The sequence below is a fragment of the Schistocerca americana genome, chromosome 1 (genome assembly GCF_021461395.2).
Source record: "Schistocerca americana isolate TAMUIC-IGC-003095 chromosome 1, iqSchAmer2.1, whole genome shotgun sequence".
Taxonomy (NCBI): domain Eukaryota; kingdom Metazoa; phylum Arthropoda; class Insecta; order Orthoptera; family Acrididae; genus Schistocerca; species Schistocerca americana.
This window is the reverse complement of record NC_060119.1, coordinates 784,085,879-784,111,817: the sequence shown is the minus strand read 5'-3', so window position 1 is coordinate 784,111,817 and position 25,939 is coordinate 784,085,879. Positions and strand designations below refer to the sequence as shown.

At 37.7% G+C, this 25,939-nt stretch overlaps 1 protein-coding gene across 2 annotated transcripts in view; it reads left to right on the top strand.

Annotated features, from left to right (window-relative positions):
• Positions 1-3,063: 3,063 nt before the first annotated feature.
• The window catches only part of LOC124612313 (conserved oligomeric Golgi complex subunit 7), a 71,357-nt gene continuing 48,481 nt past the window's right edge, over positions 3,064-25,939 (top strand). For both annotated transcript variants that reach the window (XM_047140449.1, XM_047140441.1), the window contains exons 1-7: positions 3,064-3,195; positions 5,528-5,617; positions 5,709-5,789; positions 12,992-13,096; positions 18,259-18,390; positions 20,301-20,484; positions 25,441-25,649. In XM_047140449.1, coding sequence (XP_046996405.1) covers positions 3,193-3,195; positions 5,528-5,617; positions 5,709-5,789; positions 12,992-13,096; positions 18,259-18,390; positions 20,301-20,484; positions 25,441-25,649 — 804 coding nt within the window. In that variant the 5' untranslated portion in view covers positions 3,064-3,192. The remainder of the gene's footprint in view (positions 3,196-5,527; positions 5,618-5,708; positions 5,790-12,991; positions 13,097-18,258; positions 18,391-20,300; positions 20,485-25,440; positions 25,650-25,939) is intronic.

The window sequence follows — 25,939 nt, the reverse complement described above, 5'->3', positions numbered from 1 at the left end:
CAGTGGGCCTGTACATGTGTGGCGTGTCATTAAAGTAAGATTGCTCACCACATGCATGCACCCATTGGAGACTTCCCAGAAACAACTGAGAGATTCGACCACGTTCATGTAGATGTCGTGGAACTTATGCCACCATCAGATGGGCAACGTTATTTATTGACGATCGTAGATAATTTCAGAAGATGGCCTGAAGCGAATCCAGCTGACAATATCTCTGCCGAGACAGTGGCACTAAAAATCATGTCACGGATAGTCGTGTGATTTGGCTGCCCATTAGATATCATTACTGACAGGGGATGCCAGTATGAATCACAGCACTTTACACAAATGAGTAAATTTTGCACTGTTACAAACCACCTCACCATGAGCTACCATCCAGCCAGCAACGGAATGGTGGAGAAGTGGCACAGTTTCCTCGAGGCAGTGCTCATGTGCTATGACACTAAGTGGACTACAGCCTTACCCCTTGTTTTACTCAGCCTGCATGTGGTACCTAAACCATTCTCGCATATGGGTCCAGAATAGCTAGTGTGCCTACCAGTAGAATTAATTGATTCAAGTGCTTCATCTAAAGAACACCAACCAGAATTAATAGCGTAACTCGGAGAGCATATCACATGGACCCAACCCCAGTCAGCATCACAGAATGGACAACGTACCTCATTTGTGCACAAGGAATTATCGAATAGTGCTCATGTCACACTACATCACAATGGAATTAAATCGCCCCTTACACCTCCATATACCGGTCCCCAGTATGTCTTCGCTTGCAACGACAGAACTCTGGACATTCTAGTCAATGGTAAACGCAACACTGTCTCAATTTACCAGGTTAAACCTGTCTTTGTGTTTGAGAACCCCATCGGCACATCCCCACCAAGTCAACCGCCTCTGCCGCCTTCTATGGGCGACCAGCTATTTCCCTACCTCACCAACGCTACAGTCGCTGGGCCAAACAAGCTCTGGATGGCACATCCAATTTCCTGCAAGATTCTTCAACAGAGACGAGTCTCGTGGACGTGAACGACGCTCCACTTCCCTGGGAGGGGGGGCTGATGTGGCGACCAGTAGACACCATGCACTCAAGGGGCGCGATCAACTGATCGCCAGTAATGTCAAGAAAATTCGCTCATTGGCTGCTCAGAGTGCTGCCTCTCATGCTTATTCCTTGCTGTGAGAGCAAAGCGTTCTTTAAACTTGCTATATGTTATAGCTGAAAATTATTATACCCTCTCATTGTTTGTCTTAGAGTCAAAATGTTTATTACAGTTGAGAATCAATAAATGTTACTTGCTTTTGATTTACGTTCATTTCTGTGGGAATTTGGAGATAAAATATCAGTGATAATGAGAAGATAGTTGTGGATTACAAGTACATTAACTGTAGACCCCACATAATATATATAAGCAAATGGCGGTCTTGTTGTAGAACTACGAGACTCAGATTCAGGCTAGATTGGTATTGCTGGTGCTGGGAAAATGTTCATTTGCTTAAAATATAATACAAAATTATTTTGTAATAGGAACCTCATATTTGCCAACTGAGTATACTATGGGATTCAAACCCTTGAGAGACTTGGACTCCTATGAGGTTTAGGACCTGGGATATTGTCCCCCCCCCCCCCCCCCAGCCCTGCTCCCCTTCGCAACGGGTCTGTAAACATCATATATCCACTGTCAATGTAGCTAATGGTCCACAGACAAATAAAGCTACTACTATTATCGCTATTACCTCACAGTTCTATTCAGCACAGAAGTTGCTTAAATCTACAGATTTACAGATACATTATTCCTATCAAAAATTGAAAATCCATCTTTCCCCATTATAGATATGCAACAATGAGTAGTTTTGAATCTGTAAAGAGAAACATCACAATCAGGTTCGCTTTCTTATTCCCATATTCTTCAATTCTTAGATATATTACAAGTGGGTCTATTTTATTCTTCAGATCTCTTATATTTTGATGGAATGTAGACAACATTTGGTTCTTTCCACCCTTGCGTTAATATGATATCTGTTTGGTACAAGAGCATCTTTTCTCATTACAAGAATTGTTAGTTCTGCTTTGGGCACTTGGGGTTCATTTTTGACACATGAGAGATATGTTTCATGTGGTTTGGAATGCTGTTTTCTTGGCTTAACTCAATCAGTTGAGCAACTGTCTTGGCCATTATGACTTTTCGTAGTGCCTCTGACGCTTGGTTTGCTTTCTTTTGCGAGACTACCTGTAAACCACATAAGAAATTTCCCTATTGCGGATTAGTGTCCTAAATTGAGTATAAAATAGGATAGCTTAGCTAGTTTCTATCGACAGTTCCTTCCTAGAGTGACAGGTGGTTGCCAGTTGATTGAGAAATATGTTTGCCAGGAAATTGATACTCTAGTGCCCACGGGAAGACCCTCATTCTGTTGATAGTTTCCCATCTAAGGTAGAGTAATTATATGACAATATTATTGCAATATGACACTGACCTCTGATATTTCTGAAATATATAACTTCTTTCTTTAATAATTTCTTATAACTTATTTCTATTGTTTCTTCAGTTGGTACAGTTGTAAATTAAGTTAGCTATATCAAAAGAAGCAAATGTAGCGTCTCCTACAATTTCAATATCTTTAATTTTAGTCATTAAATCAATTCTGTTCTTAATTAACTACGACGTATCAAACGTATAGTTCTGCTTCGGAATTAATAGACAAATTTTAAAGGAAGAAATGCTTCTAGAACCAACAACAGCCCTCAGTGGAACATGAAGTTTATGGGTTTTAGGTTGATCTCATTTATTAACCAATTTTGTTTATTAACGTTTGGAATTCTGCTATTGGATCATCTTTAAACTCAGTTACGTTGTTTTAAGAAAAGAAAATCAGTGTTTTAAAGTGTTGTCGAGTACTCCTATTTGCTCATAATTATTATAGAATTAGAAATATTTATTAGAATTTGTATATAACTGCGCTTTACGCGTTTTCGTGTTCTCACATTTTGTTTATCATCAGTTAGCATTTGGTATCGTAGTAATTTTAAAAATCGAAAATCATGACGTTATACATGTCGATATTATCGATGTCTACGTGGTCGAGCGAGGTAGTGATGCGACACTTCAAAATCACAACAAACAATGCTAAGCTTCAAATGGTGAAGACAGTTGTTAGCAGACACGGCATATCACTGCAAAAGCGTTGCATACAACAATGGTAATGTGTAGTGTGATTTCTGTTGTACAATATGCATTTTAATGCGCCAAGGCGAATTGTATACTTTTGATCTTTGAATTGCTCGCCGCATTTTTCAGACATCTGTACTTTACCCCGCACCAGAAAGCTAGCATTGTATTCACGAAGGGATGGTATGGCTGTGTTTTGATTTTAACACATTGGATTAGGTAGCCCTTGTTTGCTGTCCGTGTAGGTGTTGTACCACAGTAAGGGATTGTTGCATCAAAGTACAAGTCATGCATTTCGCCCATGGTACGCTGTGTCACACAATAAAATACACATACTACAATACCTGGCATACAAACCGTCCCCTTAAAGTTAAGAATTCATTTGTAGGTACCAGTATCTTATTACACTCGTATTTCTACAATCTTGTGAGAAACAGTACCATTGATTGCATCGTCCTCTACTTAATACTGGTCTAGTTTGACAAGGATGGAGAGGAGGAAATCTTATTAAATTGATTAATTATCAAATTAATACTTTACTTGCCAGCATGTATCACTTTCAGAAAATGTTACCATATGTAACTATTGTTAAGCTGCTGAAAACTATTTGTGTTATTGTAACTTACATTCGTATGAAATCCTTTGTCATTTTTCCTGCACTACCCTCTTGAATTGAATGGATGTGACATAATACTAGGTCTGCTCAAAGAATAATTAGCAATTTTGCTGATATCAAATCAAGTCATTTTATATATGTTTGAAGACAATTTTGCTGTCACAGGATACTTCATCTAGTGCAAGTTATTTCTTTATGACACATAATATTACAACTGAATATAGCGTTACATATTTAATTTACGCAAACGATAGTTTGCACTTGCGTATTGTACAGCACTTAGTTCACACCATAATTAAATTACTAAATCATTTCCACTATTACACATGATTTCCTTAGCATTATACAAGGCCTTTCTTTTTATCCATTATTCCACCATGATTTTAAATTTATTTTGTGGGAATATCTTCACATTTGGCCATATTTTGTTCAGAAACTCCTTTCCAATGTGTGCAAAGTTATTCTTAGTCTTAAATAGTCTAGTCCAGATTTCTGTTACTGGTTTCATAAGTCTGGACATTAGCTGTAGTTTATATAAATGTGATTCTCTGTAGCATAGACAAAAACTTGAATTTATGTACAAGCTGGGAACAGTAAGTAGCCTATTTTGTGTTCGGTGAAGTATTTTTTGCAAGAAGTGTTCTGTAGACCAAAAATGTATTGTATTACTTTCTTCAGCCGGAGGAAGACTTTATTAGCTCCAGCGGAATTTCCCCAGAGTATCTATCAGCCCATAGTTCATGTGTGAATGAAAAATTGCTTAGGCCATCAGGAGTAGGTCTTCATTGATACAGTTTTTTAATTGTGTTATCAGGTACACTACTCCTGATAATTTATTGCAAACTTTTTGTGTTTGGATATACCAACAGAACTTTCAGTTGAGATTGATGTCTAACAGTTTCACTGACTTTTCCTCGAGATTGTGTGGGTCAGTATCAGCATTCATGAGGGAGAAAAGTAATGTTGGGCTTTACTATCATTTAACTTTGATGTATTGTCCTTGAACTATTGAGTTGCCTGTTTCATGAAGAGGGCATTCTTTTATACTGTGACCTTTTCGTATATGTGAAATGTGATGAAAGCGGAGTCATCTGTTTCTCAGATGACCAACTTTGATGAAAGTGGAATCACCTGTTTCTCGGATGACCAATGTAGCATAATGCCAGTTTTGTATTAGATAGTGTTTAATGCTATTATGGACTGTAAAACATTCCATCTTGCTTGCACCTTATTTTTAGCTGTTAGAATTACTCATAGACTATTAATCATCATTTTTTCTTGGAGCAATTGGGGGTTTAGTGTTCTATAAAACACCTGGAAAAATACGTAGGCGTATTTGATGAGTTATTGCTGCAGCATTCCCTTTCACATGTGGGACAAACAATTTTACACAAACAACACATTGTCTTGCCAGAGGTTATAACACCTCAAAAAGGTGAGGTTGTCTAACTCTTAAGCTTTCTCTAACAGACAATTTTGCATGAGAACTGTCTCTCGCTCTGTAATATCACCCACAGCAATAAAAGGGCTTTGCGTTGACAATTCGTTATACATTGTTTACTTCATAGTCCACTTAAAAGCTGTGGTTCTTTTATGTTATTTTTGGCAGTTCGTATTGAATATTAAGTTCATATTATGATGGAATTAGCAATGCCATGGCATTTCCATGGAGCTATTTTGCATGAACATTTGATGTTGTGTTGATGGCTAATTACTACTATAATTTAATATTTTCCTTTTCTTTTAGGATATATCAGCATTTTCTGAAGACAATTTTGATGTTAAGGAATGGATAAACAAAACATTTCGAAGGGCAGAAGCCCAAGAAAACAGAGATGTAAGTCACGGAATTATCTCATAAGTTTGTATAAATTCTGACAAATCTCTATCTTTTGCGTCAGGATGTTAATTTGTTTTAATATTTCCAGGCATTTGCATCTTCATTAGTCATGAAACTGCAGCTGTATGTGCAACAAGTCAACAGTGCTTTGGAGGACACAAGTCAGCAGGTGACATAATTTATTGTTATTGAGTAATTGAGGTTATCATTATCCTATATGATTAAAAAGCTTATATACATTCGGTTACCTGGAAAGTACAATTTGTTGATGAGAATATTAGGTACACTGCACTGCAACCACCCTGTTATACATGCAACACTCAAACATTCTTGATTTTGTAGGGCTTAAATAGCAGTTTCATTTAGTTGGGATCTTTGCATTAGTGGTGACAGCATGTGTTTATAAAGTCATGACAGTATAAAATCAGCATATTGTTGGCTGATGAAATAGGGGTGGTCATTATTCAGAGATATGACAGAGACAATCATTCAAAGTTCAAAAAGTCTAGTAAATAAGGACTAATCCTTCTACTGCAAGCTCTTTACTTCCCATGCTTTGAGGTGGTAGTATGGACCAAAACAAGAAAAAAAAATCCAGCAAGCATTTGCTCTAAAGAGCATACCTTAAGAGCTAAGAGTACTTTTTCATTCTCAGTACTGTGTAACATGTGTCTTCTACTGAACAAGTGTTCATGGCTGTTAAGGTATGCATTTTAGAGCCCATGTTTACTATACATTTTTACTTTGAATGATTGTTCATTTCATATCCCCAAATATTGATCGTTCCTCATGGGAAATCCTGTATAAAGTCCAAAACATGGAAATATAAGTTGAACTGTGACTGGTCATGATTTATTTTATTTCCTTATGCACTTCAGAGGTTTAAACATCCATCACTTGGTTGATTTATGCGAATTAATACAACATTTGTGTATTGTGCTTTCAAAGGTGAACAGAATTGAAACAGCCACAGTTGCATATGAGTTGGGTAATTATTATCATAAATTTACTGAATGATGGATGTTTAAACCTCTCAGTCATCATCAACAACAACAACAACCACACTCTATCTTTCATAGTTAAAAGTTGGTGACCCATTTCACAATTCTCTTAACAGTCTGTCCCTGTTTTTCCTGGTCGTCTGCATCTTGGAGTAGCTAGCCCTATGTTTGGTGTGTATTCTTGTTTATCTGACCTGTCCGTCATCTTGGTGGTCTTCCCAGCACTCTTTTTCCCGTCGACCTTGCCTTGGATGATTATCAGTTTCAAGTTATCCTCCTGTCATAGAAGTATGTGACCAAAGAACTGCAGGATTCACTGGAAACATATATTCGACAATCTATTCTCCACCATGAGTTCTTGAAGGATTGACTTTTTGGTCCGTTTCTCTATTCATGATGTTCTCAGCAGCCTCCTGCATGTCTTCATCTCAAAAACATCAATTCTTTTCCGGGTCCCTTCAGTTATTGTCCATGTTTCAGCACCATTTCTCTATTCATGATGTTCTCAGCAGCCTCCTGCATGTCTTCATCTCAAAAGCATCAATTCTTTTGCGGGTCCCTTCAGTTATTGTCCATGTTTCAGCACCATAAAGGAAAACTGGAAACACCAGATACTTCAGCACTCTCAATTTAGTATGCCTGGTTAGTACTCAGTCTTTCCAAATCACTGTCAGCTTTGATGCAGCATCCCTACCTAGAACAATTCTACATCATATTTCCTGTGTAGAGCCACTGTCTTTCTGAAATAGTGAGCCCCGGTAGACAAAAGTGACCAACTTCTTCATATTCTGATAGCACATCAGTAGCTGATGTACCTGATTGATCTCGAAGTATCATGATCTTGGTTTTATTATTATTATTATTATTAATTGACAATTCAAGTTGACATTCTTTCACAGAATTGTGAGTGTGATACTGGCATTTGTGTGTGTGTGTGTGTGTGTGTGTGTGTGTGTGTGTGTGTGTGTGTGTGTTTTTACCATGTTTTTGTAGCTTTCTGTAGTCTTCATTGTGTTAAAGCTTCAGATTTGACTTGAAACATCCATGAACAGCATCCCTGTTGTTAATTTGATTTATGCAAGTTGGCAGCTGAGCAGCAGGAGTTTTTCTTACTCTGGTGCTCATAGGAGCACATGTTTCATAGAGAACTATGACCCTAGCAGCTAGTTCATGGATTTTTCCCATTTAGTGCCATTGGGTTTCTCGAGAGTCATGTTAGAATGTCTTAAGCTGTCTGCTTAGTGTTTCCTATAAGTTAGGTGGCAGGATTTGAGCTGTGCGGGCTGTGAGGTAGACTGTGAAATTTATGTCATTACAGTGAAGGAAAACACAAACTCATTGCATGCTATTATAAAACCCTCAAGAGTAAAATTTAGAAAAATAGTGAAAGATATGTAAATTTGCTGATTTATACTATTTGAATCAATGTTTCACACCATTTATTCAGTTTATTCACTGCTGACCAGATACAGTGGAATAGGTTTGAACATCAAATATTCAATTAAGATTATTTTTTACAGTGAAGTTTTTACAATTTGATTCCATATCTTTCAGAAAAATCCTTAACTGCTAATGTCAATCATGTATATTTCAAATACATTGGATAACTTGTAAAATGGGTGTTTCAGTTGCCAGTCATACTTCTTAACTTTGAAAATATAAAGGGATAATATCTGAGAAGCTATTGGAGGTTCATTAAAAAGTTTTAAGCATGTTATTTTGTGTGAGTTTGCAGTTCGTGTGAGTTTGTGTCTCAGTATATCAAGACTCAGTCTGCCTCTAGCATTGTAAGGGTGTATCATCTCTGTGGTGCTGAAATCATTTGTGATGCAAAACTGTATATAGATTAACAGTCAATATCTGGAGCTTGATAAAGAGGGATGGTAGTGTTCCTTAGGTGTCACATTGCACATTGTTCTGTTGTTCTGATTACCTCCCCCCCCCCCCCCCCCCCCTTGAATTTTCAGAATTTCACTGATATAGGTGGAATGTCCCCAGAACAGTAAGCCGTAGGAAGTGTGCGACTGAAATAGGCCAAAATATGCAACCTTTAGATACTCACCGGTGGCTGTATCCATCAGTTTCCATGTGAGATAGCTTGCTGTTGCTACTCTCCTGCAGACATGGCTAATATGTTACTCCCTGTTTAATTTTGAATCAATGTGAAAGCTTAACAGCTTTACTGATTTACTTACCAAATCTGTTGTAGGACCCAAAACTAGTTCCTGTGTTTTATCAGCATTCTGTAGGAGTTCATTTTAAGAAAACCAATTCATTGCTTGAATGAGGTTTTCACGCTGCAGCGGAGTGTACTCTGATATGAAACTTCCTGGCAGATTAAAACTGTGTGCCGGACCGAGACTCGAACTCAGGACCTTTCCCTTTCCCGAGCAAGTGCTCTACCATCTGAGCAACCCAAGCACGACTCACGCCCTGTCCTCACAGCTTTACTTCCGCCAGTACCTCGTCTCTTACCTTCCAAACTTTACAGAAGCTCTCCTGCGAACCATGCAAGACTAGAATTGGCTGTGGTTAAGCTATGTCCGCACAATATCCTTTCTTTCAGGAGTGCTAGTCTTGCATGGTTCGCAGGGGAGCTTCTGTAAAGTTTGGAAGATAGGAAGCGAGGTACTGGCGGAAGTAAAGCTGTGAGGACGGGGCGTGAGTCATGCTTTGGTAGCTCACATGGTAGAGCACTTGCCCGCGAAAGGCAAAGGTGCCGAGTTCGAGTCTCGGTCCAGCACACAGTTTTAATCTGATAGGAAGTTTCAGTTCATTGCTTGTTCTAACTTTCCTGTGTTGCTAGATGCAGTTTTGTCATGTCATGGTGGGTTTTAGCAGTGTTATGTCATCTGCACAACACACTGCGGAATCTGCTCCTATGTGGTTTGGCAGATCGTTTACTGTAACAATGAGTGGAAAGGGACTACCGTATTTACTCGAATCCAAGCCGCACTTTTTTTCCGGTTTTTGTAATCAAAAAAACCGGCTGCAGCTTAGAATCAAGTGCAAAGTAAGCGGAAGTTCTGAAAAATGTTGGTAGGTGCCGCTACAACTAACTTCTGCCATCGAATATACGTAGCGCTACACAGGCATGCTTTGCAGGCACAAAGATAAATATTGGTGCCAAGACCTCTGCATCAGTAAATAAATTAAAAGAAAAGGTAGAATAATTTAAACATTATGCCATGTATTCTTTCGTGTCTGCTGCTATCTCATTTCAATCTTGTCTGCCTAATAAACTATGAAACTAGAGTGAGACAACAGCAAATGCGGAATAATATACGTACCAAGTCATGTTTGTATTCCTATTATTCTTATGCTGAATAGCGATACAGTCAGAAATGAAGCACAGCAACTGACTAGATTTTTAAATCTAAGATGAATCTAATTTCTGTGAAAAATGTAATGTACTAAAGAGGCGTCCGCAAAGATTTTCAAATGGAGAAATTTTTTCGCTAAACTCTTGTTCAGAACAGCTATCATACGCAGTCTATTATTTGGTTCTTGTTGATCATTATCAAAGAAAGCTGCAGTGTAAGTAGGCCTAATAACAAATAGCAGTCTCTTGCCATTGTTTTGCTTATGAGACAATTGCTCTCTTTTTTTACTGTAAGCCACGGAACGCACACAAAAGCAAGCCATGCCGCGAGTGGAGACAGGTCGTAAACAGTCATTATCAGAATGCGACAAACAATGCGTGACACAGTACAATAATGCATTTTCAGCTTAGAGCGACCTAAACACCTATACCAAACATAACGGCACTTATCAGATCAAAGCAAAATAAGCAATCAATTCGAACCAGACAAAGCTCGTAAAAAAGGAAGGGTACCCGTATAAATACGGACGGAGCACCTGACATAACAATGGCTACTTGGTAAAGCTTAACTGTTAAGCTTACAACTCACACCAAACTACTGTAGCTGAATCTTCATCCATTTGACCACAATTCTGTCTCATGTTACACTGAACCAACTTTGTTTCGATTTGGAGGTGCGGTTTAAAACTTTTTTCTCCCCTTGAATTTAGAGTCTCAAATTTCAGGTGCGGCTCAGATTCGGGAAAAATTTTTTTTTTTTTCCCTTGATTTCGAGTCTCATTTTTCAGGTGCGGCTTAGATTCGAGTAAATACGGTAAGCCCTGTAGCGCTCCAGTCCAGACTTCCTTCAAGGAAGAACATCTGTTTTTGACTGATACAAACAGCTTTCTGTTGCTTAGATATTACACAATTACATCCAAAGATGGGTTGTGTACGACATAACATGCCAGTTTTTTAAGTAGGATGTTAAATGGCATACAGCCCAAGACATTGCTGAGATTAAAAAATACAACTGATACTAGATCCCAATGTTCAAATGCAGTTAACACATGGTTAACAATTTAAGTGACAGCAGCATTTGTATTTTTGCCATGCTGGAATGCATACTGTGACTGTGTGCTGGAGAGGAGATCATGCTTTCCAAAATAGCTATTTAGCTGCTTGCACCTTAGATTCACTAAAAGTTTGGAGAAAATTTGGACAATTAGTCACTAGTTTTGAGGCAAGTGTGTATCCCCCTTTTTAAAGGCTGGTGTCGCTGAGCAATTTTGAGTGTACCAGGGGAAACTCCACAGTATGAACACTTACTATATATGATAGTAAGAGGTTGAGAGATGGTATGTATTAGTTTTTTAAATCACATAATTGAAGAACCAATAACAGTCATAACACTGGAGTCTGAGAATCTTGACACAGCTTTTGTAATATCCTTGGGGGTGACATCATCTCAGTGAAAGGCATACCCCTTTGGTGACTCAGCAGCAAGAGGTTCTACAGCACATTTTGATTAATTTTGTGCTCTCTACCTACTCACAGAGATTATAAAGCAATCATTTACTTCTTCAGGATCCAGTGCTGCATTTAGCTGATCAAGCTATCAGCTAATCTGTCAATAAGTAGAATAATGTATTCTTTTTCTGGTCTCTTAACCATTTAGCATTAGACTTCATGCTGGCTGATGTGTCTGACTTAAACAACTGATCTCAGAAAAATATTAAAATGAATGGTTCATGGTCTGCTAGTGCACCACTAACTAGGATGAAATCATAAATATCTCAGAAAAAATAACTGTAATATTCTCCAAGCAGGCATTATTCCACGTAGGTGGGTAGTTTTTACAGTGAATATTTAGAGATCTTAACATGTTAAAGATATTTTCTTGTAACATGTTCATTCTTGTTGGTCATTTCAGTGTTGAAATTGCCACAAATAATGATGTTTATCTTAGTTTTCAAAATTTTCCTCATAATCAGTTCAAATCTTTCAAAAAATATGTTTACATCTCCTCTTGGAGATCTATATAAACTAACATTTATGGTAATCTCTGCACTAAGTCTTATACAGCTTAATTCTCCATCTAGTTCAGTATGGTAAGTGCTAACATCTATCTTAGAAAACATTATAGTATCTCTAACTAATATTAGTGCATCTCCATTCTTTCTTTCACGTCTACACTTTATTTTACAAACAGTGTAACCTTGAGGGATAAAATATTCTACCTGATCTGTCCTCCATTGTTCTGTTACACATGCAACATCAACATTTTCAGTATTACAAAAATGTTCTAATATTTTATTCCTAATGAACCAAATGTTCATTTGATCTACAGTGCCAGATTTAGGTTTATTGTTTATTGTCTGTAAGCACTCACTCTTTTGATTGTTCCTTCTAGTGCCTAGCTCCATCCTCAGAAGTTTATTGCCTGTCAAGTCACTGTCTTATTCTAATACATTTCTGTTATTGTTCAAAGCACTACGTTTATAGACAGTGTTAGTCTGTTTGAGTCTTTTTTGAATTATTTCATTGTCACAATCATACACAAACTTTTTCCCTTCACAGTTTAGGTGGAAGACATGCTTGATGTGAAGGCTATGCAGCAGCTTACTAATATGGAGCACATCACAGTTTGCATATTCAGCTCACAGTTTCTTTATTTTAATATTTGTCCTTTGAATTTCATTACTTATGTGTGAAATATAGATTATATTGTGCCTATGTGGCACTGTGGTAACTACTGTCTCTTGTTTTGTTCTGTTCTAGAAAATTGTACAGAGATTTTACACAGACATCTGTTTCATTTTTCACTACATCATTGGACCTTTTACGCTTACTACAAAGTCATTTTCTTGCATGGTTTTCGTCCGAATGCCTGTGCCTACAACATGTTTAGTTCTTATTCATATTTGACTGCACTAGTCACAGCTATATCTTATTTCTTGCAACATACGAAACAGCAACAGAACTTACTTTCTGGATTACTCCCCTAATTCCTTACTGTTATGTTATCGTATTTTAATTTGTAACTTCCCATTTTACAATCTTTAACAGATACTCCAGAGTCTACCACGAATAATGCGAGATACAGAGATTTTACAACAGGAAGCCATGCTTTTAGGGGAGAAAATGAATGCTGTAAAGAAAGATATTGAAAAGGTAAGTAATGCAGTTCAAAAATAAGGAGAGAAAGAGTGGTCCTGCTAAATTAGCTTAACTGTTATAATTGATATCCTAGCCAGTAATATCAAATAAACTACTTTCCTATCCCATTGTGTCCTGTTTCCAGTAATATCAAATGAACTAGTTTTGAGCTTTTCCTGGCTCATTATGTCCTGTTTTTCTTCCTGTATCAATTTCATTGCTTCACATTTGCCCTCCCTTTTTCATTACAGCTGGCAACAAATTATTCACAGAATGACTGCTCTGTGATTGCATAAATGCGAGGATCAGTTTTTCAGTGATTAATGATTGTCAGTTTTAAGTTAAATATTCTAATCTGATGCCATGGTAGTTAAATGGATTTGAACACTTACTAAATCAACCTGTGTGTTGAAGAAAAATACATTCTGCATAGTAACAGTCTTATGGAATCTCAACATTAAATGTCCTGAAATCATAAAGTAATTACAGATGGAATATTAATTCAGGTGAAGGACGGCTAAACAACGAAACACCTGAGTTGGTTGGCTGAATGCATTCAAAGCCCACTGAAGTATGGGTCATATCCTGGGTGGAATATAAATAATGGAAGCAATAATGGTGGCAACTCACTATATAGCTTAGGCATTGAGCAGTTGATGGGCATATAAACAGTTGATGGGCATATAAACGTGATTGAAACAGAAGCTAAACTTAGTGTCCTTCCTCAGGCCTATCGTTAAAATAAATAAAAAAACACACTTTAGGGATGATCATAAAGTTTTAATTATTGCATTAAAAGTCTAAAGTTACGTAATTAATACTTTGCTTGTTTGCAGATACATATCCAAGGTCTTAGTAAACATTAAAAACATCTGCAACAATAGCATAGCAACCCACCAGAGAAGCCAAAACAAAATGCCATAGCCAATTGATGAAGGGGATTATTGTAATTCATTTTCTGTAGCAGTGGAAATCTTGCAGCTGTGCCAGGCCAATACACCTAACTAAAGGGGTCATCTGGGCTTCTCGACACATAAACATACACAGCTACAATGTCTTGGACAGCTATAATGTCCCTGCATTGTGACTTGACTGTAGTGAGCGGTTGCCAGGTGGAGTGGTCGAGGGGAAAAGAGAGTTGGGGAATGGCAGGGAAGGGTGAAGGGAGTGCAGGCTGATGGTTGGATAGGAGAGGCACCAGGAGAACAGTATGCAAATGTGGCACCAGTGAACTTGGATTGATGCAGGCAGAGGATGTTGAGGGTGACACATGGTGAAGTGGACAAGTGAAATAGGATAGGAACAGAAGCAGAGGAAGAGGAAGACTAGAGAAACTACTATGGCTGCAGATTAATAGAGTGAAGAGGGAGGCATGAGAGGGATGGACTTGGGTATGCGACAGGGGTTATGATGATGTGAAACTAAGAATGCAGCTGTTTGGTGCATTCTGTGTGGAGAGAGGGAGAACTGGAGAATACTTTGCAAATCTGCCAGCCACTCCAGCTTCATAACTGGCAATGCTGGTGTGAGCACCACACTGTTTCTGCTTCTGACTGTCCCTACAAAACATTTATATGCTTGAAAAAATGACACTGTCAATTTTAATGTACTACTTGTCATGGTTGTGTTATGGCACCCAAAACAAACTATACAGTTGTTAAGTATCCTCATCATACATAAACTAGTATGAAAATCAACTCTAGATGTTCTGTGCGTACAGACAGACATGGCAGAATGATGCTACTGTGTGAAGTGTCATGTGCCACACTACTTCTTTGGCATTCCGCACCCCCCTCCGCCAACCTGCTTTTTTATGTGCACAACACCCCAGCAGACATTTGGGACAAGAGTATTATGGGGGCAACAGGTGCATTGTAAGGACAAATTACATATATGAAATTAAGGTAAATTGAAATTTGGAGAGGGTGTTGTTTCATGGCATGGGTTGTAAAACACAGCATCATTAGTTCCACTGGGTGCTCAGTTTTGCTCCTGAGCATTGTTTGGTTGTAGTGATTTAGGTGGACAGCTTATTTGTTTGCAGAAGTTTCAGCAGATTTGGTACATAGTATGACTTCTTTTGCAAGTGGCTGTGCTCTGATAAAGTAGGTTATGCCTCTGGAATGCAGCTAGAATAGAATGTGCTCTGATGGAACTGGAATAACATGTGTTCCGTGGGTACATAGAGTAGGCCTTGCACCTATTACTTTCAATGGGATGTAACTTGTGTGGCAAGGGGTTGGGACCAGTTGTATATAAGGTTGGACAGAAATAGTTTGTAGATTGTTTGGGCAGCAGAAAGAAACTTTGGGCAAAGTGAAAAGAATGTTCTTCGTTTCAGAGCACAAAGAAATTGAGTCAAAACTATCCATAGTCACTAGACTGTAATGAGAAGCAGTACGCCATCTAGTACCGTATGCTAAAGGCGTTGCTGAGGTCTTTGCTGACAGTCACAACTCTTCAAGCCTAAAGCACAAATATTTACTTAATTATTAACAGATTTCTTGCGTTAGCACAGTGAAAAATACATGCACAATAGCAAATATGAAGAGGAAGAGCAGGAACAAGGAATAAAAAATGAATATTACTTTCATTATATGCAACTGTAATCGTCAGAAACTGCTAATAAATGTATATTTCATAACCAGGAAACAATTGTAGTGTATCTGTGAGTTTGACAGAACAGTAACTAATCTGCAGAGAAGCTTGAATGTTGGAATAATTTTTACATCTGTTGTGTTTATTGTATCTTGGCCATGATATAATTCAGAGCAACAGAAAAGATTCTGTCATTGCTCTAGAAGTATTCTGCCCAGATGAGATAGGTCACATAAGAGTAACTCAGTTTTAAGTGGCAGCCTGAATGCACTTCAAATTGACACAGTTATATATGGATTTTGCGATAATGATGCAGATCGCAACACAGTGTATAACAATCACATCTACACCACCCAGAGAGCTAAGAAGGGGCATAAACTTAGATCTAAAAATTTAACCATATGGCTGCAAATGATAATCAGGTCATACGATAATGTACCTAAGAGCATGGACACTTCTTAAGGAACTGCCTCTTTCAATCTTGTGTAAAATAGGCAGAATAACAATTTACAGTTGAATTTTGTTGTTGTGGTATTCAGTCAGAAGACTTTTTTGATTCAGCTCTCCACACTAGCCTACTTTGCATAATTACTACAATGTATGTCCATTTGAACTTGGTTCTGTACTCAAGCCTTGGTTTCCCCTAAAGTTTTTACTCCTATACTTCCTTGTTGCCATATTTATCATTCCTTGATTCATCAGGATGTGTCCTATAAACCAATCCCTTCTCTTAAACAAGTTGTACAGCAAATTTCTTTCTTTTTTTTTTTTTTTCCCCCAGTCATTAACCATTCCATTCAACTCATCTCTTCCAGGTCTTTTACTGCCTCTGACAGAACTACAGTGTCATTGGCAGACCTCAAAGTTTTTCTTTCTTCTCCTTAGATTTTTTAATTCCTTCTCCACATTTTTCTTTGGTTTCCTTTACTACTTTCTCAATATACAGATTGAATAACATCAGAGAGAGAGGCTAGAACTATGTCCCATTTCCTCCACAAATACAGCTTACCTTTTGTGCCCTTTGCTTCATACAGTTGCAGTATGGTTTTTCTACTAATTGTGGATAACCTTCACTCCCTATATTTTATACCTGCTACCTTCAGAATTTGAAAGAGTGTATTCTATTTAATATTGTCAAAAACTTCCTTTAAATCTACAAATGCTAAAAATGTAGGTTTGTTGGGACAGGTATTTATCTCCTGTAGAGGGTCTCCATGCGACATACCTGCGTGACCCCTGGAGTTGCAGCAGGTAAAGCAGAACTGTATGCTACACAAATATTGCCATGTGCTGCATGTTGTCCACCGTGGAGTTGCAGTTATAGTCACTGATAGTGACATGAGGCTCATCAGTTCAATCCTCCCCCCTCCCCCACCTCGTTCAATTATTTATCCTTAAGAGATTGTAATTTCTGGAAAGTTGGTGGACTTACTTATTTGTGAATTGCTATATCATCCTGTTTATGTAGAAATACAAGGACACTGATGAGACAGGCAGTGCCACGTGTATTTTCAGTGTAAAGTGTCAGTTCTTGTGAACAACCCTGCTATTATTACTGGTACTTGCTTCCATATTCTACATGAAATTATCATCACTGCCACTCTCCAAGACTGTCCATGTCACTGGAGTGGCAGGATATTAGATGTACCATGTAAAAAGGAGGTGGAAAAAAGGAACTGAGAGATTGATACGTTAAGCTTAGCAGAGACTAGTCAAATAATGTGGAAAGAGGAAAAATAGTTCTTGTCGGGTGACTATAAAGCATAACAGTAGACTAGTGACTATTTTCACTATAGATTACTCTTTTATTTTGTATTTGCCAGTGCTTATTATTATCTGCACTTTTATTTTCCCCGTTACAAGATCAACTCAGCATATCAACTTAGCAGATCATTTGCAAGGAGTTTTATTTTTTATAGCAACAAAATCAGATACAATCAGTTACTTGTTCTTATGTATTGAATCACATGTGTATAGGATAATGCTAGTAATGGTAAATATATTCAAAATGCAACTCCTGCATCAGCAACATTACACTGGTGGAAGTTGGCCAGTTCTGTGGAAGCATTTGTTAATTTATTCTTGTAACTGGCACCCAAGTTCTACAATGGCTAAGAAAGGTGAAATATACTAAAACTACCAGCTGCTGATAGTGATTGTATTGGCACATGTCAGGAACCTATCTGACATGATTATGCTCTCAAAAGAGAGTGGAACACCATCTACGCGGCAGAAGCAACTTCATGGTGCAAGCTACATAAAATGTTACAATAGAACTGGCCCAAAAACTGTGCCAGTATGGCACAGAAAGTTTAATGCAGTGAATGTCTTGAAACAGACTGTGTAGGAGGACAGAGAGTTCTGACATGGTGACTATACCCTCATGATAAATACCATAAAAAGTGAAAGTGCACAACTTAGTAATGTTTGCAGTAGTAACTGCAAGTATTTGAAATAGATTTGATTCACTTTTGTGCAAAAAGATTGTTACTATGATTGTTTTTCTGTTATTTCTTGTCTGGTCATGCCCATTTTGTAGCCTGACATGATTGATATGATTTGTGGTTCTTTTTTCACAGGTTGAACAGGACACAGGACAATCAATGGCAACACTGGAGCACATAGACCATTTAAAAACACAATTGCAGGCTGCAAAACAAGCACTTCATGAAGCAGACAACTGGACCATTCTTGCGACTGACATGGAAGAAGTATATTTTTTTCTGAAGCGATTAAAGATAGAAAACCAGTTTTGAAATGCTCTTATGAAAATAACACAATGTAGAAGAGATAAATTGCTACTTACCCCAAAGATTACAAGTCAAATAGCAGACAGGCACAATTAAGATATTTACACATAAGGTTTCAACCACAACTTTCACAACTGGCGGTTCGGGCAGAATGCCATTGGCGAGCAGCCAGAGTTGGCGGTCATGTGTGTGTGAAGTGTGCTTGCTTGTGTGAATAAATGGTGTATGTTTCTCTTTCTTTTTCTAATGAATGCTGTGGCTAAAAGCTTATGTGTATGTGTCTCTTAATTGGAAGTGTCTTCAACTTAATGTGTCATCTTTATGCTAAGTATCAGTCTATCTTTCCTACATTGATATTCTAATCTAGAGTTTCCATTGTTTGATTTTGCATAAAAATAAAATAGGATGTTTAATAGTGTAATTAACTACCCTACAATCAGCTCCCAGTGAGAAGGATGGAAATAGCTTGTAATAAAAGCCTTATTCATAATGTACTAAACCACTGAAACTTTAAAAAAAAAAGGAATATAAATGTTTTGTATCTCTCCTTCTGTTGAAATACTGCATTTGACTATTATTTATTCCTGTTTCAGTAGCTTTCCAGCTCACATATGCTTCATGTTAAGTCGTGAATGATAAACATTAGTAAAATAAAAGAAAGCACTTCTGAAATCTATTAATAAATCTGTTGCACAGTTTTTGTATTTTTCTTCGATCCCTTTGAGTATATACTCATAATGTGTTTATTTGCACAGTGCAAAAAAAGTTCCTTTTGTTTGAATGAAAAGCACTGAACTGTAAGTACACTGCTACTTGTTTCTGGCGAGGAAACTTAATCCAGTGCACATGTGGGCGCGCGCGCGCGCGCGCACACACACACACACACACACACACACACACACACACACACACACACACACACACACACACACACACATTGAATGTCATCTTGACTGTTCATATCTCTTGGCACCCAACTAAGAACTTTGGTGCATCTACCATTCGTTCACCTTGCTACATGCCCCACCACCTCCATTTCATTTTCATTATAGGCATAATCCCTACGTGAGAGTCCAGTTACCACCATTTTGGCTTAAGACTTCATTTTTAATACCCACACACTGCTTCATTTGTCGATGGAGGGTATTAGCTGTTCTCAAGCCAATGGCTGACTTGGTAGTACTGAACCATATGCACCCCTTAAACACTGCCTAAATCAGCCACGACTGGCATACTTTATTCACACGTGAAGCAGTGTGTGAATATTAAAAATAAGATTGTAAGTTGTAAACAATGTTGCAACTGACCTGAGTATAGTGTCCTCATCCCAGACAGTGGCAGCTTTTGTTTTTATTAGTTCATTTGCAGGGAGCACAAACATTCACAACTGGTATTGTTGTCTCACTTATCATGACCATAGTGCACTGTTTTCTAAATATGCTACATTTTTTAAATGTTCAAACATATTGTAAAAGGAAAATAAATTAGCCTCAGTCACCCCACGTATCATCCTCTTTGCAGACAGGTTACATCTTACTTTGCAAAGTCATAATGTATGAATTGCAGTTTGGTAGGAAGCTAAACTGTTGTCACTCACAAGACATGTGTAAAATGGATGGCCTCACTCAATGCACTGGCTGTTGCTCAGCGATGCCTTTTTACTAAATATACGTATGTCTTTCTACATGTAACTTTTCACATGTCTGTAGAGATTGCTTAAGTTAATAAAAGAATGTTAAGATATTGACACTGCTTCTGTGTATTGCTCTAGGCAGCACTATAACTGTGAAAAAGTGATATGACAAAACAAAAATAACTAAGACAATAATAAATAAAAAAAAATCATTCACAAAATAAAACTCTGATTTCAGGCATTTGAGTCTGGTGATATGGAAAGAATTGCAAGTAAGCTAGTCAGCATGCAGCAGTCACTTGCTGTACTTGCTAATGTTCCTGATTATGAAGACAGGAAGCTGCAGCTTGAAGGTCTGAAGAATAGACTGGAGGCTTTGACCAGCCCTCAGTTGGTTCAAGCATTCACTTCGAGTTCTGTGGGTAGGTCACAGTTGCAACAGTTGGCTTAATAGTTACTTGTTTAGTGAAGATAGTCTTTTCTTCAAGACAGTTAATTATTTTTTGGCAGTACCTTGCCATTTTTTCATAATTAAATACATAGTAATTAGAATTTCTGCATACAGTACTACAAAAAAATTACATATCTCGGTCACTTTACTGAAATGAAGGTGAAAAGTTCTAGTATTGTGGAAGTTTTAGGATAAGTTTTGTTGCATGAAAACAACCCTCATAATAGTTTGTAAGATTTAATTTTTTAAAGAATAAGAATGCAGTTTGAACTTTCAAATATTCATGATAATGCTGTTAATTTACTCAGTTGACCTATGCTTTTTGACCTTTAGTATACAATATTTTCAATATTTCCTATTATATTAGTATTTCTTCGTACATCATCAATACATTATGTTTCTTTCCTTGCGTTCATTAACATTTTGAAAACTGTGACACCTAGAAAGAATGGCTGCAATGAATCAAACTCATAGGATGTTTTGAATAGTGTACGAGCAAGTCATTAAAATTATGGAGGAAATGCGTACATGTTCTTGACAGCAGTTCTGTCACTAAAGAGCCATCTGATGAGTGTGTTCTAATGATGCACAATATTTGATATTAGGGAAATGAGTTTGTCGTACAGATATCTCTGCTTTTTGCTGCAACAGTAATAATTGTGTGGAACTAGTAAATGGAAGAGAGCAGTATGCAATGTCAAGCAAGCATTGCAGCAGACAATATGGTGACAGGCATATTGTCCATGTGGTCATAATGGATCATTCAGCATCATCCACAGTGTTACTTGAAGCTGAAGTACTGCTTAAGTGTGTATACTTGGCATAGTGACAGTGAGGCACTTTTGCACTTTCTATTGGCAGTAAGACTGATAGTGTGCAGACAGGGAGAGGAAAAATAATGTACATGTGTACACATAGGTGAATGCAAGAGCAGCTGGTAGAGGGTGTCTAGATTTGTGAAGCACAGCAAACAATAACAAGAGATGAAAGTATATTGCTGTTATGGAAATGTTCATGAGTCATCGTAGCCAGTTAACTTGCCTACTCATGGTGGTCTCGTTAGTTACCCATTGTAACAAATACCTTCCATGTTCATGAGTAGCCACGTACAGCTTCCATTGCGTGGAAGCCACAAGTGCCTCAGACTGCAATTTATTTGGGAATGCTGTCAGTTGTGTGCTTAGTTGCAGATTGTAATGGTTTTCAGTTAGGCAAACTTTAATGTGTCCTTTACTGACATCCACAAAAATGTTAAGATGCTCGCTTGGCAACCTCTGTGATACTATTATGTCCTTAACCCAGATGTTCACAGTACTTGTTGGCTATTAAATAGTTTGGGGTATGAATGGTGAGAAACTTTGTTTGTCACAGGTCTCAGTGACCACTTTGGGTACTTGGGTACAAACTGCATGGAAGTTGACTTTCGTACAAAATAACAAGATCTTCCTCAATTCCTTATTACAGTGTTTAGAGGCACTTAGAAAATTAAGTCAGATCATGAATGGTTCTGTAATCTTAATCATTTGTGAACTTTCATTTACTTAATATGGCAGAAAAAGTTGATTTCAATCATGTAAATCCCTTTTGTTGCAGTTTTCTCACATTTTAGGCCATTGAAATAATAGATGCTATGAAATTGTTAGCAGAACATCTAATATAGCTGTAAAATTGTTATTTGTAGCTTAAATTTAGATAAAATTGTAATTCACAATTCTTCTTCTTCTTCCACCTTAAAGTGAAGTATCCTACATCACTTATGTATATAGATTATTAGCTGAGTTGTACCAGAAATTTGGAAGATACTAGCAGTCTATACATCTATGTATATATACCACAGTCCCCTCACAGTGCATGGTGGTAGGCACATCATCGAAATATTAGCAGTTTGCTGTCCTAATCTCTAGATCCGGCTAGGTAAAAATAATTCTTTATGTGCTTCTGGATGTGTCCTAATCTTTCTCATCCTATTCTTTTGATTCTATATGAGATGCACGAGTGAGGTAGCAGGATGTCATCCAGTCTATCTCAAATATCAATTTTGTAAATTTATCTAACAGTGTTTCAATGGAACAATGCCACAGTTCTGTGAAAGATTGTCATTTAAGTCACTGAGCATCTCTTGTTACATATTTGTGTGGTGTATATCCTAAGTTGAGCTTCTCTTTGTTTTAGATACAATTACATTCTATGACATACTTGTAACCAGTTTCAGCCAACAGTGGCCATATTCAGATGCTGTTGTTCACGGGTGCCATTTGGTGTACAAAACGTTCATTACGTGCGTTCTAAAACTACTCCCTAAATTCTTTCAGCTACTGTCAAGACTGTCAAGTGCATTCACCCCGTTGTGCAAGGAATCATATAAAATCCACCTAAAGCATTTTAAGGGAGCTACAGGACGTGAGATTTGTACTCTGCTGTCCCTAAATGAGAATCCACACTCTTAGCTCCCCTATAATGCGTCATGTGATGGAATGTCCATGATGATACGTGTGAATGAAGTGTCCAATTTGTTTCAATACTGACTTTCAAAATATATTTCATGTCTGTGTTTTGACACTGTCTGAAGAAAGTTTGCAGTCTAAAACAGTAAAGGTGCCCAATTATAATATTTACATGGTTTGTTTCAGACTGCCATGAAAATATACATAAAATGTGAAAGATTCAGAAACATTGCACTCTTTTTTTTTTTTTTTTTTTTTTTTTTTTTTTTTTTGCTACTGCCATGCTTTTTAATTAAATTCAAAGTGTGTTGTTGTTGTTGTTGTTGTTGTTGTCTTCAGTCCAAAGATTGGTTTGATGCAGCTCTCCATACTGCTCTACCCTGTGCAACCCTCTTCATTTCTAAGTAACTACTGCAACCTACATCCTTCCGAATCTGCATAATTTATTCATATCTTGGTCTCCCTTCACAATTTTTGCCCTCCATGCTTCCCTCCAGTTCTAAATTGGTGATCCATTGATGCCTCAGAACATGTCCTACCAACCAATCCCTTCTTCTAGTCAAGTTGTGCCACAAATTCCTCTTTTTCCCAATTCTATTGAGTACCTCCTCATTTAGTTACATGATTTACATGTCTAATCTTCAGCATTCTTCTGTAGCACCACATTTTAAAAGCTTCTATTTTCTTCGTGTCTAAGCTGTTTGTAGTCCATGTTTCACATCCATATGTGGTTACATTCCATACAAGTACTTTCAGAAAAGATTTTCTGACACTTAAATCTATACTCAGTGTTAACAAATTTCTCTTCTTCAGAAACGCTTTCCTTGCCATCGCCAGTCTACATTTTGCGCCCTGTCTACTTCGACCACCTTCAGTTATTTTGCTGCCCAAATAGCAAAACTCATCTACTGCTTTAAGTGTCTCATTTCCTAATCTAATTCCCTCAGCATCACCTGATTTGATTCAACTACATTCCATTATTCTTATTTTATTTTTGTTGATGTTCATCTTATATCCTCGTTTCAAGACACTGTCCATTTTGTTCAACTGTTCTTCCAAGTCCTTTTCTGTCTCTGATAGAATTACAATGTCATCGGCAAACTGCAAGGTTTTTATTTCTTCTCCCTGGATTTTAATTCCTACTCCAAATTTTTCTTTGGTTTCCTTTACTGCTTATACCAATGTGGTAGGCATGGGCTTCATGTCTATCTTGGCTACAGTAACGTGTTCGCAATGGTGTTCGTAGTAGCTTATCCACTTTTCTGTTTTTTAATTCATTATTAAACTTACTCCTGCGTTACTCCTATTTGATTTTATCACCCTGTTTTCACCTGACCAGACGTCCTGTTCCTCCTGTCACTGAACTTCAATAATTCCCACTATATCTAACTTTAACCTATCGATTTCCCTTTTTAAATTTTCTGACCTACCTGCCCAATTAAGGGATCTGACATTCCACACTCCAATCAGTAGAGCGCCGGTTTTGTTTCTCCTGATAACGACATCCTCCTGAGAAGTCCCAACCCGAAGATCCAAATGGGGGTCTATTTTATCTCCGGAATATTTTATCCAAGAGGATGCCACCATCATTTAACCATACAGTGAAGCTGCGTGCCCTTGGGAAAAATTAGAGCTGTAGTTTCCCCTCGCTTTCAGCCGTTCACAGTACCAGCACAGCATGGCCGTTTTGGTTAGTGTTACAGGGGCAGATCAGTCAATCATCCAGACTGTTGCCCCTGCAACTACTGAAAAGGCTGCTGCCCCTCTTCAGGAACTACACGTTTGTCTGGTCTCTCAACAGATACCCCTCCGTTGTGGTTGCACCTACGGTACGGCTGTCTGCATCACTGAGGCATGCAAGCCTCTCCACCAACGGCAAAGTCCATGCTACGGGGGGGGGGGGGGGGGGGGGGGGATGATCAAAATAACAATTTATTATTGTCTTGTTCCTGTAGTGTGTGCATAAGGTGTGAGAAATGTGACAGCAGCTATGAATATTAGGAACATGTAAATTAATAGTTATTAAATCCTTTTTCCTATTGATTCACAGCAGTGGAAAATGTTGGAGGTGATCAGTTTTGGTTTCACAAAATTGATGACCACCAGTAAAAATGAAAGGATGCAGACAGAGAGAGGAGTAAGACAAAAGCTGGAAGTACATCATGTATATGTAGGTGAATACAAGGGCAGTTTGTAGATGATGTACATATTTATGAAGCACAGCAAACAATAACAAAAACTGACAGCATCTTGTTCATACGGAAACATTCAGTCATTGCTACAGTGTAACTTGCCTATTCATGGTAGTCTCATTAGCTATCCACTGTCACAAATACTTTCAGTGTTCATGAGTAGCAACATTATCACCATTTATTCAAAATGAGTAAAAGGAGCTTTTAGTTTTGCTTTTAAAAATTAAACAAGATTGTAAAATATATATGCTAATATCTGAAGTTGTCCTCTACTTCTATTGCTATCCACAGACCAGTCACTAATCTACGTACAAATTTTCACATCAATTGGTCGGCTCCCACAGCTGCTTAAATATTACCATAAATGCCAAAGGGGTGCACTTCTGCATCAGTGGGCGTCTCTAGTCGAAGCCGAGGATGGTGGTGTTCATGAGTGGCTGCGCCAGCTCTACGACTCTCTGCTATCTGGGTGGCATGAGCGGCTGCGGTGGTGCTCACAGGTACCCTCTACTAGTCTGTCACTCAGACATCACAGTGTCATGCAAATTGATTTTCATACTTTTGATGGAGATTGATTATGAAATACAGAGTAATTAATTCATCTTTCTTAAACAATTCTTTCTTGATGAAATGTTGATTTGCCTATTTAATATATTACTTACTTAATATATTACACCTGTTAATGCAGAAATTAATATCAACGTAATATCAGGAACTGGTAACTGACACAATTTCTAAGCAGTTATAGGAATTGTAAATGTTCAGAAGTAACTTCCTCTGTAATGTAAAT